The 13146-nt window shown below is 35.4% G+C and overlaps 1 protein-coding gene across 20 annotated transcripts in view; it reads left to right on the forward strand.

Moving 5' to 3' along the window:
- EPB41 (erythrocyte membrane protein band 4.1) overlaps positions 1-13146 on the forward strand; it is a 188472-nt gene that overhangs the window by 105076 nt on the left and 70250 nt on the right. For all 20 annotated transcript variants that reach the window (XM_032863960.1, XM_032863966.1, XM_032863969.1 and 17 more), the window contains exons 5-7: positions 948-990; positions 6873-6948; positions 9474-9692. In XM_032863960.1, the coding sequence (XP_032719851.1) occupies positions 948-990; positions 6873-6948; positions 9474-9692 (338 nt within the window). The remainder of the gene's footprint in view (positions 1-947; positions 991-6872; positions 6949-9473; positions 9693-13146) is intronic.

The raw sequence follows: 13146 nt of genomic DNA on the forward strand, positions 1-13146 counted from the left end.
AAATATCATTAAAATTCAGTTTTAAACCTTTAGGAAGATGGAATGGAGAGGGATTGGGAGGAAGCAGGAGAGGGGTTGCTGGATGCTGATGATGTTAAACTCATGTGTTCACTTTGATTAGTTATTGATCTATACAATTATGTTTAAGGTATGTTTCTTTATGTCTCTTATATCAATAAAAATATTTTAAACAATTTAATTTAGGAATTACTGTCTTTAAACATTTCCCAAGGAGCCTGCAAAAGATGTTAATGGTGAGGGTCTTTCCAAGTGCCATGACTTTTCATGGTCCACCATGAATTGAAGAGCCTTGTGCTAATGGCATGTAGACTCTAAGTGGGGTTGGTAAACAGTAAAAGGAGAGATTAGCGTGGGCAAGAGTAGTCAGGGAAAACAACATAATCACTCATCCAGTAAATATTAACTGAGTATGAAACATGTACCAGATGCTGTGTTGACATAGAAAACTTAAATGAGATTGGAGGGCAGAGTTGGAGGGAAGAATAAGATCTGGGTGATGTTTATTAATCCTGGTTATATCTCTACTACTCTTTATAGAATGATAAAAATAGCAAATGCTTATTTAGCATTTCTCGTCTACTAAAAGATTCGCATATATTAACTCATTTCATCTTCACAATAAGCCTATGAGATAGGCACTACTACTAGTGTCTCATTTTAATTTCCTCTAGTAGATGCGAAAACAGATACAGAGATGTGTAAAATGACTCAGCTAGGAAGTAGTGGAGGTAGGATTCAATCCTAACCGTCTGGCCCCCTGTTTCTCTGCTCACATTTACTATGCTGTGTGAAATTAGTGCAGAGAATATCAGAAATGTTGATTTGACCTAGAGAATCTATTCGAAAATGGCCAGTAATCCTGTTGTGGTACTCTGTGGTTTGTGTGTTTTGGAGCTATGTGTGAATGCCTTTTCTTCTTTTTACAGACATGGCTGGATTCTGCCAAAGAAATAAAAAAGCAGGTTCGTGGTAAGTGAATATAGCCCTTTTTATAGTTCTTTCTTTCTTTTAGTAGGTCAGATGATTTTCACCTTTTTCTGGCTATGAGTCACTTTAGAATCCTGGCTATGGCAGGTGGCTCTGAAATTGAGATAAAACCTTCCCTTGGAAGGAGGAGATTCCATGACAGAAGATACAGCAAAGGTGGACACGATTGAGATGTAGGGCAGATCTTGGTATTTTTTTCTTTACAACTAGGCAAAATTGGGGAAGATTGGAATGGTTGAGAAAAACATGTTTGAGAAGAACAAAAATGAGAAGAGAAAAAGGATATGGGAGTCAGTTCTCAAAGGAGTTTGCTGCCTGGTCTTGGTCCTTTTAAATTGTTGTGGACAGTTGCATTCTAAGCTTCTTCATGTTTTCTTCTCTGTAGTTCTTTTTGTCCATTTTCAACAATCTTCTTCCAACTAGTTCTTCTGTTAGTAGAAAAATGAGAATTCCTTGCCAATGGCCCTCTGACGTTGTGACTTTTCTCCTAACGCCAAGCCCTCTGGTATATATTACTGTTGTACCCCTGCTCAGACTGCTCTCCTGAGACAAGTATTTCTAGGTCGAATAAAGTGCAGATTAGTATTTTGTAGCTCTAGGCCCAAAGGGCTAGCTAAGGGGTAGAGATTCTTTTTCTCTTGTTTAAAACTAAATGTCTTTTTGGTTTGGTTTATTTTTAAGGAAATTTTCAGGAACTGCACTAAAGGTTATTTATCAGGGTTAGTAAGTTTTAGCTCTATCACCTGAAAACAGATTTTATTTTTCATTTGTTTCTTAACAAGCTTGCTGTAGTGAAATGTTTTCTTTTAGACCCTATTTATAATTTATATTCCTTGAGATAGAAAGGCAAAATACTCCTTTGGACTGGCAGCTTTCCATACTATAATATGTTGTTTTAAAATGCAAGTCAGAGCAAACAAACAAACAAACAAATAAATAATTAAAAAAAATTAAAAAAATAAAAAACAAGGTAAAATGTAAGTAAGAGCAATACATTTTTGGAATATTTGAAGCATGACAAGAAAAACATAACTCCAGATCCCTGTCAATGAAAATTCTTTTAATATTCAATATTACTTAGGAACAAATGATTATACAAGAAGACTGGTTAGGGAGAAAAGTTAAAGCAGAATTTATGATGAGTGGAGAAGAATATCTAGTAGATTATATCTCTGGCTATGGGAAAAAATCTTGCTAAGAAAAAGAACCAGTGTTTGTCATTTTAAAAAAATTTACAGGGGCGCCTGGGTGGCTCAGTGGGTTAAGGCTCTGCCTTCGGCTCAGGTCATGATCCCAGGGTCCTGGGATCGAGCCCTGCATCAGGCTCTCTGCTCGGCGGGGAGCCTGTTTCCTCCTCTCTCTCTCTGCCTGCCTCTCAGCCTACTTGTGATCTCTGTCTGTCAAATAAATAAATAAAATCTTTAAAAAAAAATTTACAAAATAATAAAAACCCTTTCTGTAACATGGGAAAGGAAAACCTCGTCTGTAGCACAAACTGAATTAAGGAATCAAAATGTAAACATTTCATTAAGCCAAAGAGAAGAATTTTGTCTTTTTAAAAAACTATTTTTCTTCACACACATCATATAAACCCATTGTGAAAAATTTAAACATTATGGAAATATATCATGGAGAAAGTAAAAGGCCCGTAAATTCTATCCTCTAGATACAATCACTGTTAAGTTGGTATAAGCTACAAGATTTTTTCTAGGCATATATAAGTTTTGCCTTTCAAAAATAGAATCATGCTGCATAGGATTCTTGCCCCCCCCCTTAGGAGATATGTTCCAGGTCCCCCAGTGGATGCCTGAAATTGTAGATAGTACCAAACCCTATATATACTGTGTTTTTTCTTATACGTGTGTATCTTGTTAAAGCTTAATTTATAAATTAAGCACAGTAAGAGATTAACAACAATAACTTATAATAAAATAGAACAGTTATAACAATATACTGTAATAAAATGTGGTCTCTCTCTCTCAGAATATCTTATTGGCCTGTACTCACCCTTCTTGTGATAATGTGATGTGATAAAATGACTGTGTGATGAGATGAAGGGAGGTGAATGATGCAGGCATTGTGGCTTAGTCTTAGGTGAAGAGGATCATCTGCCTCCAGATTGTGGTTGACCATGGGAAAGTGAAACCATGGATAAGGGGGGGACTATTATACATTGTTATATATTATATATTGCATTATATTACCTATGCGTTGTGTATGCTATATATAGTTAAAAATTTGTTTAAGTAGGTGATATAAATATGTGGAATAAAATTAAAAGATACTGATGAACCTAATGTAAGGTAAATCACCCTTCTACCCCATCCTTTAATTCCTTGGGTTCTTTCCAGAGATGTTCTGAGTGTACATAGACAGACACATATTATAATATAAATATGTATTTAATACATATGTTTTACATGCATATTGTATTTTACTATGTATATTTTACATAAATAGATTAAATAGGTATAATAGGTATTTAATATAAATATGCAACAAATATTTTTTATTTAACATAATTTGGAGTATTCTTCATATCAACACATGTAAATTTATTTTGTTTAAAAATTTTCTTGATTACATAGTTGTAGCACAGTATATATATAAACAGTCCTTTTGATGGACATTTTGGGTTATTCTTAATAGTTTGCTATTACAAACAAGGTTACAGTGAACATTTATATAAGTTCAGGTTCACTCATATAACATATAAGTGCATACACATATTTGTTCCTATAGGTAAATTCTTAGAAGTAGAACAAAAAAATGAACATCTAAAATTGAAATTTATATTCACTAGAAGGATTTTTTCCATATTAAAAACACACAGAAAAGTGTGGAGGCTAATTTAACAAATAACCCATGTACACATCACCCAGAATCAACATGTGTTAACACTTTCAACTTAAAATAGGACAGTACTGGTAAGTTTTGTCTTTTTTGTTTTCCTCCTAGTCCTGTCTTCTTTTCTCCCTAGCCAAAGAAGTCTATTTTCATGAATTTGGGGTGATTTAGTCCATGTTTTTATTTATTTATTTCTTATATACCCATATCTATATTCATAGATAGTATTGCTTTTGCTGTTTTTCTGAAATTTCCCTCAGACCCATTTATTCATTTGAATCTCCTTGGGAGGTTTATCAATCTCTCTCTCTCTCTCCTCCCAGCTTAATTCCCTTGGCTGTGAATAAGAGAGATCTCCCCTACTCAGTGTGGCTATCCACTTCTACCTCTTTCTGGAATAGTGCAGAACAAAAGCAAGAAGTCCTTTACCTTCTCTACCCCTCTCCACCCCTAAAATATCCTAAAAGTAGGAATTTTCTTATATAGCTGTAACACAGTTATTAAAAGCAGGAAATTAACATCGAAGCAACACTGTAACCTACAGACCTTATCAGTTGTCCAAATAATTTTCTGTATAACGAAAGAAAATCTATGATGATATTTTGCATTTAGTTGGCACATCTCTTTAGCTTTTTTTGATCTGGAACACTTCCTGAGTCTTTAAAGTTATTTATTTATTTAATTTAAAAATTCTATTTATTTATTTGACAGAGAGAGACACAGCAAGAGAGAGAACACAAGCAGGGGGAGTGGGAGAGGGAGAAGCAGGCTTCCTACTGAGTGGGAAGCCCAGCATGGGGTTTGATCCCGGGACTCTGGGATCATGACCTGAGCTGAAGGCAGACACTTAACGACTGAACCACCCAGGCACCCCTAGCGTATTTTATAACATTGATAGTTTTGAAGAGTCCAGATAGTTATTTTTTAAGTGGTCACTTTGAGTGTGTCTGATTTTTTTCATGGCCCATGAATATTCAGGTTATGCACTTTGGTGGGAATGTCACTGACGTGTTGCTGAGTTAAAAGGAAGAAATTTTAATGTTAAGATTTTTTTAAAGAACTTTTCCAGCCACCTTTTTTTTCCCCACTAAATATTCTCCATAAGGTATTAGTAATTATATGTATTCTATTCTAGAAACAGTCACTGACTAAAGCTTAACTTTAATAATTTTAAAAACTCCCAAGTGATTAACTTTTTTAGTCTCTCTATTGCATTCAACCCTGAGCTAGCTTGCAGTGAACCTGAATGTCTTCATTAGCAATATGCCAGCCTGTATCTCTTACATGGAAAAGCATAGGAACTCAAAATTTGGGTTCTTCTTCTTACAATTGGTGTTAACAAAAGTAATAGTTAATAATTGAAACATTTCTGTTTAGATATGGTTATTTCTTTTTTTTATTTTTAAAGATTTTATTTATTTTATTGACAGATCATAAGTAGGCAGAGAGGCAGGCAGAGAGAGAGGAAGGGAAGCAGGCTCCCTGCTGAGCAGAGAGCCCCATTCAGGGCTTGATCCCAGGACCCTGGAATCATGACCTGAGCTGAAGGCAGAGGCTTTAACCCACTGAGCCACGCAGGTGCCCCGATATGGTTATTTCTAATACAGTTAAACTTCCTTGTTTGAGGTTAAATGGATAGAAAAATTGAACCAGAATACAGGTTTTTTGTTTGTTTTCATTTGATTAGGTCTGGTAACATAAGGTCATTGGTAAATCTGGATTAATGGATAATTTTAATACATTAGTAACTCCCCCCGCTCCCTGCCCCCGGAGCTGTAGCAGCCTCAGATGACATTCACAACAATGCTGTGAGATCAGTTACTTTATTTCATTCATTCGCTCAACAAATATTTCTTGAGCATCTATGATCTATGGAGCACTGTTTTGGACACTAGGGATACACACCAAATAAAACAGAAAAGTTCTTATGCCTAGTAATTTGCATTTTAGTGGGAGGAGACAGAGGTTATCCTTTTAAAAAGTTATATATTTATATTTAATAAATAGTACATGTACAAAATTCAAATGGTATAAAAGAATATACAGTGAAAATAGGTCTCCATTCTATTTCCCCCATCTTCTCCATTTTCCTCTCTAAAAGTTCCCTTTCCTAGTTTCCCAACTACTATAACTGATTTAGTATATATCCTTATAGGGATTATCTATACGTATATAATCATACCCTAACATATACTTCTTCTTACCCTCCAATATTTATGGTTGCTTTTTTGAAATTTTCATTTTATTTTTTGAAAGATTATTTGAGAGAAAATGAGCACAAGTGAGGGGAGGGGCACAGGAGGAGGGAGAGGGAAAGAATCCCAAGCAGACTCCATGCTGAGCAAGGAGCTCAATAAGGGGCTCCATCTCATGACCCTGAGATCATGACCTGAGCTGAAACCAAGAGTCAGACATTTAACTGACTGAGCCTCCCAGGTGCCCTTTATAGTTCCTTTCTGTATGAGCTGTTCTTGACCTTGATATTTTTTTCACCTAACACTTTGTCTTGGAAATATATCTTCTCTTGCTAAATAAATATATATTTAGATTGTCTCTAGTCATTTGCTATTACGAACAATATCTTATACGTATACAGTTCTGACCATATTTAAGCATATGTATAGACACATTTATGGAAATAGAATTGGGAGATGAAAGAATATATATGTTTTATGCTTTGAAAGATGTTGTCAAATTGTTCTCCTTAGCATTGTGCCAACTTACACCTGTATCAGCGATGGTAATTGTTTATTTTCCCCACCAATTCTGGGTGTTATTAAGCTTTTTATATCAGTTACTTAATACAGAGTTCAAAGAGGAAAAAAAAATCACTTTCAAACTCTCTTAAATGGTTCTAAATAACTTTTTCTTTCTTTAATAAAAATCAGATTTTTCCCCACAAAGCATGAAAATATTTTAAAAACCTCAGGAAAAGAAAACTTTGAATGTTTTAGGTACTTCTAACAATCAGAAACTTAGCCATAAGCATACAATTCTTTTTGTGTTTACTTTTACAGGTGTCCCCTGGAATTTCACATTTAATGTAAAATTTTATCCACCTGACCCGGCACAGTTAACAGAAGATATAACAAGGTAAATAATTTATTAATAGTTAACTATACAAGTAATTCTCATTATCATAAGCTCTGGGAATTTTTCTATTTAGAACTGAAGAAAAATGAAGTGCTGTTAGGATGGAAAGCATCTGGTCACTTGAAGGCAGGTTTGCAAATAAGTGAGCCTAAAAAAGCCTCATGTATCTGTGATGTGCCTGGAGGAAGTCGGCAGGGAAATTAACCTTTCTTATCATGGGTGCTATGCCAAGCTGTGTACAGGGCACCTATAAACCACACGTACTCCAAAAGGCAAGACAAAAATATACGTGATAAAATAGCTCTACTACTTTCTCTTTTTAATACTCCTTCCCTACCATGTTTTCTGTTACAGGTCTGAAGTCTGAATTATTATTATTTCATGTGTGTATATATGTGTGTATTATGATTTCTTCTTATCTCTCAAAGTGTATGATTAGGTACATAATCCTCACGAACTGAATCTTCCTCAGTATTTAAAAAATTTTTTTAAATTTATTTTAATTTTTTATTAACATATAATATTTGCTTAGGGGTACAGGTCTGTGATTCATCAGTCTTACACAATTCACAACACTCACCATAGCACATATTCTCCCCAATGTCCATCACCCAGACACCCCATCCCTCCTACCCCCATCCCCTCCAGCAACCCTCAGTTTGTTTCCTGAGATTAGGAGTCTCTTCTGGTTTAAGCCCACTTAATTTATGAAACAAATCTTGTACTCTTTGAAAACAACTTCCTGATTTTAGGAAAGTGGGTTTTACTGGGTTCTATATAAATATTAATTTTTAAAAAATGGAAAAGCAGTCTATTATAAAGAATGCTGGTGTACATATTTATATCCATAACACCTTGCATGGATCCTTATACACTTAGGTGCTTGGCAAATGTTTGTTAAATAGAATTGTTGGTTGCTGAGAAACTGCTTTCTGATTCTGATTTTGCTGTCCACTGTCTGACTTCAGACACATATACAGTCTCTGTACCTCAGTTTTCAGATCTCTCAAATAAGGGAATAGCCCAAGTAAACTCTAAGTCTGATTGTCAAGTATGGTGAAATTTTTAAAAAATTATTCTTTGTCTGGTTAATATTTAGCACATGCTTGAGGTTGGGATACCATCTCTGCCTGAAAAAAAAAAACTGTTTTGGTTGTTTCTTTTTCTCAGGTAATATTTGTCTTTAGAGTTGCTTCTTATTTGTCTTTCTTCATTGAGGTTATGTATAAAACAGAACAGATCCCTAAAATTCTTTGCTAATTACTACATTTGAGAGGAGTTTAAGATCCTTGTGATTTGATTGACATTCCTTTTTAAAAAAAAAAAAATGCCTGTAGTGACTAATCATAGATAACAAAAGCGATTGTTGATACCTACATTATTCAACATCTTATTATGGTCAAAACAAGGGTATAATTCTAATCAATACAGGAATTTTAAATTTTATCATATTTCCCAGCTTTTCTGTTTGGTAAGAGTCTGTATGGGTCAACTCAGCTAGAAAAAGTTCTAAGGAGGTCAGGATCATAGATGTAAACATGAAATTGACAGAGATGAGTGTCTAACTTAAAGTAGGTACGCTGAGTTCGTTCTACAGAACAGTTTTAACCCCAGTATGAATTCCCAATGATTTAGCACATGGGTGGAATCAGTCTCACAAGATGATAGTGTGTGGAAGTCTATATGCTACTTAGCCCATCTTGAAGGCAAAAGAACTGAAACTGGTCATACCTTAGTAAAAATGTGTCAATAATGTCATCTTTATATATGAAGGACAGTATCTACATGTTTGGCACAGCAGTGTGATAGAAAGAGTCCAGTTTTGGAACCAAATGGCCTTTATGACCATATGACATTGAGCAAGCTTAGTCTTTGAAGCTGCCCTCTATCTGTAATCTGGTAATGATATACCCGCTTCACAAGTTTTTTCGTGAAAAGTATTTGAGATAATTTATGTGTATTTGGTACTTAATGTACTCAATAAAATATTAATTTCTCTACCTCCTTTGAACTTTTCCCAACTTTATTACCTCTTTTCTTTCTTCCTTTTTTGTTCTTGAAATATAAATGACATTATATAATCTCAGGTGTACAACATAATGATTCAATATTTGCATATATTATGAAATGATCACCACAATAAGTCTAGTTCACAACCATCACCATACATAATTACAAAAATGTTTTTCCTGGTGATGAGAACTTTTAAGATCTCCTCTCTTAGTGACTTCCTTTTTCTAAATTGCCTTCTGGACATGAGTCCAACGTAATTACAGGGTGCTTATTGTTGTTGTTTTTAATGTTTTACATGGAAAATTTTTAAGAACACAGAAAAGAAAAAATAATATGATGAACAATCATATAGCCACCACCTAGATTGAATAGTTATTAATATTATTTCATGTTTATTTAATCTCTCTTGTTTTTTCCCTCCTTCCCTCCCTCTCATTCCCTTCTTCCTCTTTCTCTATATTTTGTTTTTATTGTTGCTGACATGGTAACATTTTTCTCTCTTTTGGCTGTAGATATTATTTATGCCTTCAGCTTCGAAAGGACATAGTTGCAGGACATCTGCCTTGTTCCTTTGCAACCTTAGCATTATTAGGTTCTTACACCATCCAGTCTGAGCTGGGAGACTATGACCCAGAACTTCACGGTGCCGATTATGTTAGTGATTTTAAACTGGCCCCAAATCAGACCAAGGAACTTGAAGAGAAGGTCATGGAACTCCATAAGTCATACAGGTAAATGTGTCTCCAGGTTTTTTTCTGTGTTTGTTTTGGCAAGAAGTTTAAACCGTTGGCCTGGTTTTGATTCAGTGTTTGCCTTAGAGGGGATGTGGTGCTGTAGAGTCAGCTCAAGCCCCTCCACTGTTTGACTTTGAGCAAGTCAGTTAACCCCTCCGAACCTTAGTTTTCTCCTCAGAGTAACAGGTGTTGTTGAAGGGTGAAAACTGAATGAGGTAATAGATGTAAAGCACTAAGCATTGTGTCTGGCACAAAGTAGGTGCTCAATAAATGCTGTTGTTGCTTTACTTTTTTTTTTTTTTCAGATTTTTAACTTATTATGCTGTATTAGGTACTTTAAGATCCTTAAAGTAGGGGTTCTTAAGATCTGTGTACATGGATAGACTCCAGAGGACCCATGAAACCCCTGAGGGTATTTTGTAAAGTCTTTATTAAATTCAGTCCTTTTTTCCATGGAAATAATTGGTGATATTGAGAGGTGTCATAACAAAGTGATCAAAAGCAAGGACATATGGTCAGACTGACCTGGGTTGAGATCTTGGCTCTGCTTGGTTCTGGCCTTGTGACCTTGAGTTATTCACTTAATCTCTCTGAGCCTCAAGTTCCTTGTATCTCTGATGGAACTTACTACCTCAGAGGAAATAGGGCAATGGATAGGACTAGAAAAGGTATTATGTGGAGAAACTTTTTTTTAAAAAGATTTTATTATTTGTTATATAGAGAGAACGCAGGCACAAGCAAGGGGAGCAACAGGCAGAGGGAGAAGCAGGCTCCCTGCTGAGCAAGGAGCCCAGCGTGGGACTCAGTCCTAGAACCCGGGATCATTACCTGAGCCAAAGGCAGACACTTAAGCAACTGAGACACCCAGGAGTCCCTGTGGAAAAACTTAATACAGTGTCTTATACATTGTCAAAATTCAATAAATGTTGGCTAATATTAAAGTGGCAGAATAATTTGTGTTTCTTCCTACTATACCTCCCATGGTTAATTGAGGGGCTTGCTAACACTAAATTTTACAGGCTTCCTTAGCTTATTAACATGAATATCTGATGTTGGCCTTGAGTTAGTAGCACCCTCAGTTATGTTAGTCTGCATTAGGAGAATCCAGCTAACCTTTTTTTTTTTTTAATTGTCTTTTGGGAAAATATTGTTATTTTTCACACAAAAAAGTTATGAATATTAAAATATGAACTTATTGTTAGTCTTTAAAGATTTGATAAATATTTTAAAATTTTCTTAGTTTTAATTTCTAATGTAGTAAGTATTGATAGATATAACCCACATAAAGAAAAGATCTTTGGAGGCCTCAGCAATTGTTAAGAGAGTGAAAGGATCCTAAGGTCAAAAAGTTTGAGAACCACTGTAAGATAGAAGCATAGGCTCTGGAATTAGTCTGTTGTACTTTGAATTCAGACTTCATTCCTTATTTTTTTTATTAATTATTTTTATTAACATATAATGTATTTTTTGCTCCAGGGATACAGGTCTGTGAATCGTCAGGTTTACACATTTCACAGCACTCACCATAGCGCATACCCTCCCCAATGTCCATAACCTAATAGGCTCCATTCCTTATTAACTTTTTGATTTTCACTAAGTGAGTTAAGCTCTCTAAGCTTCAGTTTTCTCATCTGAAAAATAAGGGTAATTTTGTGATTATTAAAAATGTGAAGTGCTTCATATAGTGACTAGGACATGGTGAGAGTATTTGCTAGGATAATAATTCTTAACCCCATTTTACAAGTGATGGATGTGAATGGGTTTATAGAGCTATTTTTTGGCAACTTTAAATAGAATTTAAACCCAAATAAGTGAAATGGTCTCAAAAGACAGGTGAATATGGTCCAGTTGAAATTCTATTAGGCATATGGATAGAAATTAAGCAAAATGGATCTCCATGACTAGAAAATGTAGAGCTCTGAGATCTTGGAATTTACTTGCTCCTTTTGGGGAAGATTGGCATCATTTATAAACAGAAAGCCAAATGGAAAATTTAATTATGTCCAACAACATGGCATTTTAACTAATCCAGAGAAACTTCTGCCGAGGCAGAAGCATTTTACTATGCATTGGAAAGTACAAGCAAATACCACCCTATTCTCAGATAAATAGAAGACCGCCTACGTACACCGAACCCTTAGTTAGTGGCCCTTTGCCCAGATAGAGACTTTGAAGTTATAATTAACACTGTAAATTTATACTAGCAAATCAAGCTTTAAAATTAATTGCCCTCCATTTATGGGTAGTAGGAAAGTATGTAAACTTGTCAGTTGTCCCCCACTTAATTATTTGAAATCTCAGTCCTTAATTAGGGGATGTAACAAACATTATTAAAAGGCTGTCACATAACATTGGAACTCACTGAATGGCTCTGTATCCGGACCCCACTTGCTCAAAATAAAAACAGAGAAACTTTGTTTTAACTTCTCTTTTTAATGAGCAAGAGTTAACCAGTGCCAGAGCTCTCTGGTTAGATACTTTTGTAAGCTTTCAAGTAGTAAATTATTAGGTGGTACTAAATAAATTCTTAGTGGCTTAAAGGTATCTAACCTCCTCCCAGCTAGTTTATTATACTTTAAGAATCTTAGAAAATCTAGGCGAAATCATGATCTTTAAAATTTTAAGTTGAAAATAATTTGTGTTATTAAATTTGTAAAATATATGCGTTATATTTACACGTACAGTTCTGTGCATAAGGGGTTATGAGAGATTCTCTCCCCCCAACCATGTGCTTATACAATGAATGTATATGATTTTTATAATCAGAAAAAGCTTCCTGAAACAATTTTGTTTTGCCATTAGGTAGGGTAGAGCAAGGTAGTCATGCATGCAGAGAGGCAGTCTGGCCGGGGATATTGGGTCTAAGCAGGGTGAAGAGAGTATTCATAGGTAGGGGGCCAGCCTGGCATGAGGAGTCAGAGCGCAAACATGTACAGAGGGTAGTCGTGTGTGGGCATATGGTGGTAGTTACCAGAGGGAGAGCAGATTGAGAAGGGCATCCATGTGGGGGTAAGGCCTGCATCGGGGGGAGGCCATCCGCATGGGGTGGTTGTTTCAGGAAGCTTTTTCTGATTATAAAGTCATATATGTTTCCATGAAATGGTTATTAATTACAAAGAGATAAAGAGGAATTTCACAGAAGAGAAGCCTGGCAGACATCAGTAATCAAAACGAGCATCATCCATGAAGGGACAAAGTGAAATTGTGTGCCTACCACCTGGTAGGAGACAGTGAGAACACAGAGCCGCTTCTGTGCTATTCTTCTCGAAGATGCAAAACCTGAATCAACTCATGGAGAAACATCAGACCCAAATTGAGGTGCATTCTATAGAATAACTGGCCTGTCATCCTCAAAAGGTCAAAATTATGAAAGTCAAAGAAAGATTGAGGAACTGCTCCAGGCTGAAAAAGACCAGAGACACGAACTAAATAAAACTCATGATGCTAACTA

The sequence above is a fragment of the Lontra canadensis genome, unplaced genomic scaffold (assembly GCF_010015895.1).
Source record: "Lontra canadensis isolate GAN:19392208 unplaced genomic scaffold, GSC_riverotter_1.0 scaffold25, whole genome shotgun sequence".
Taxonomy (NCBI): Eukaryota; Metazoa; Chordata; class Mammalia; order Carnivora; family Mustelidae; genus Lontra; species Lontra canadensis.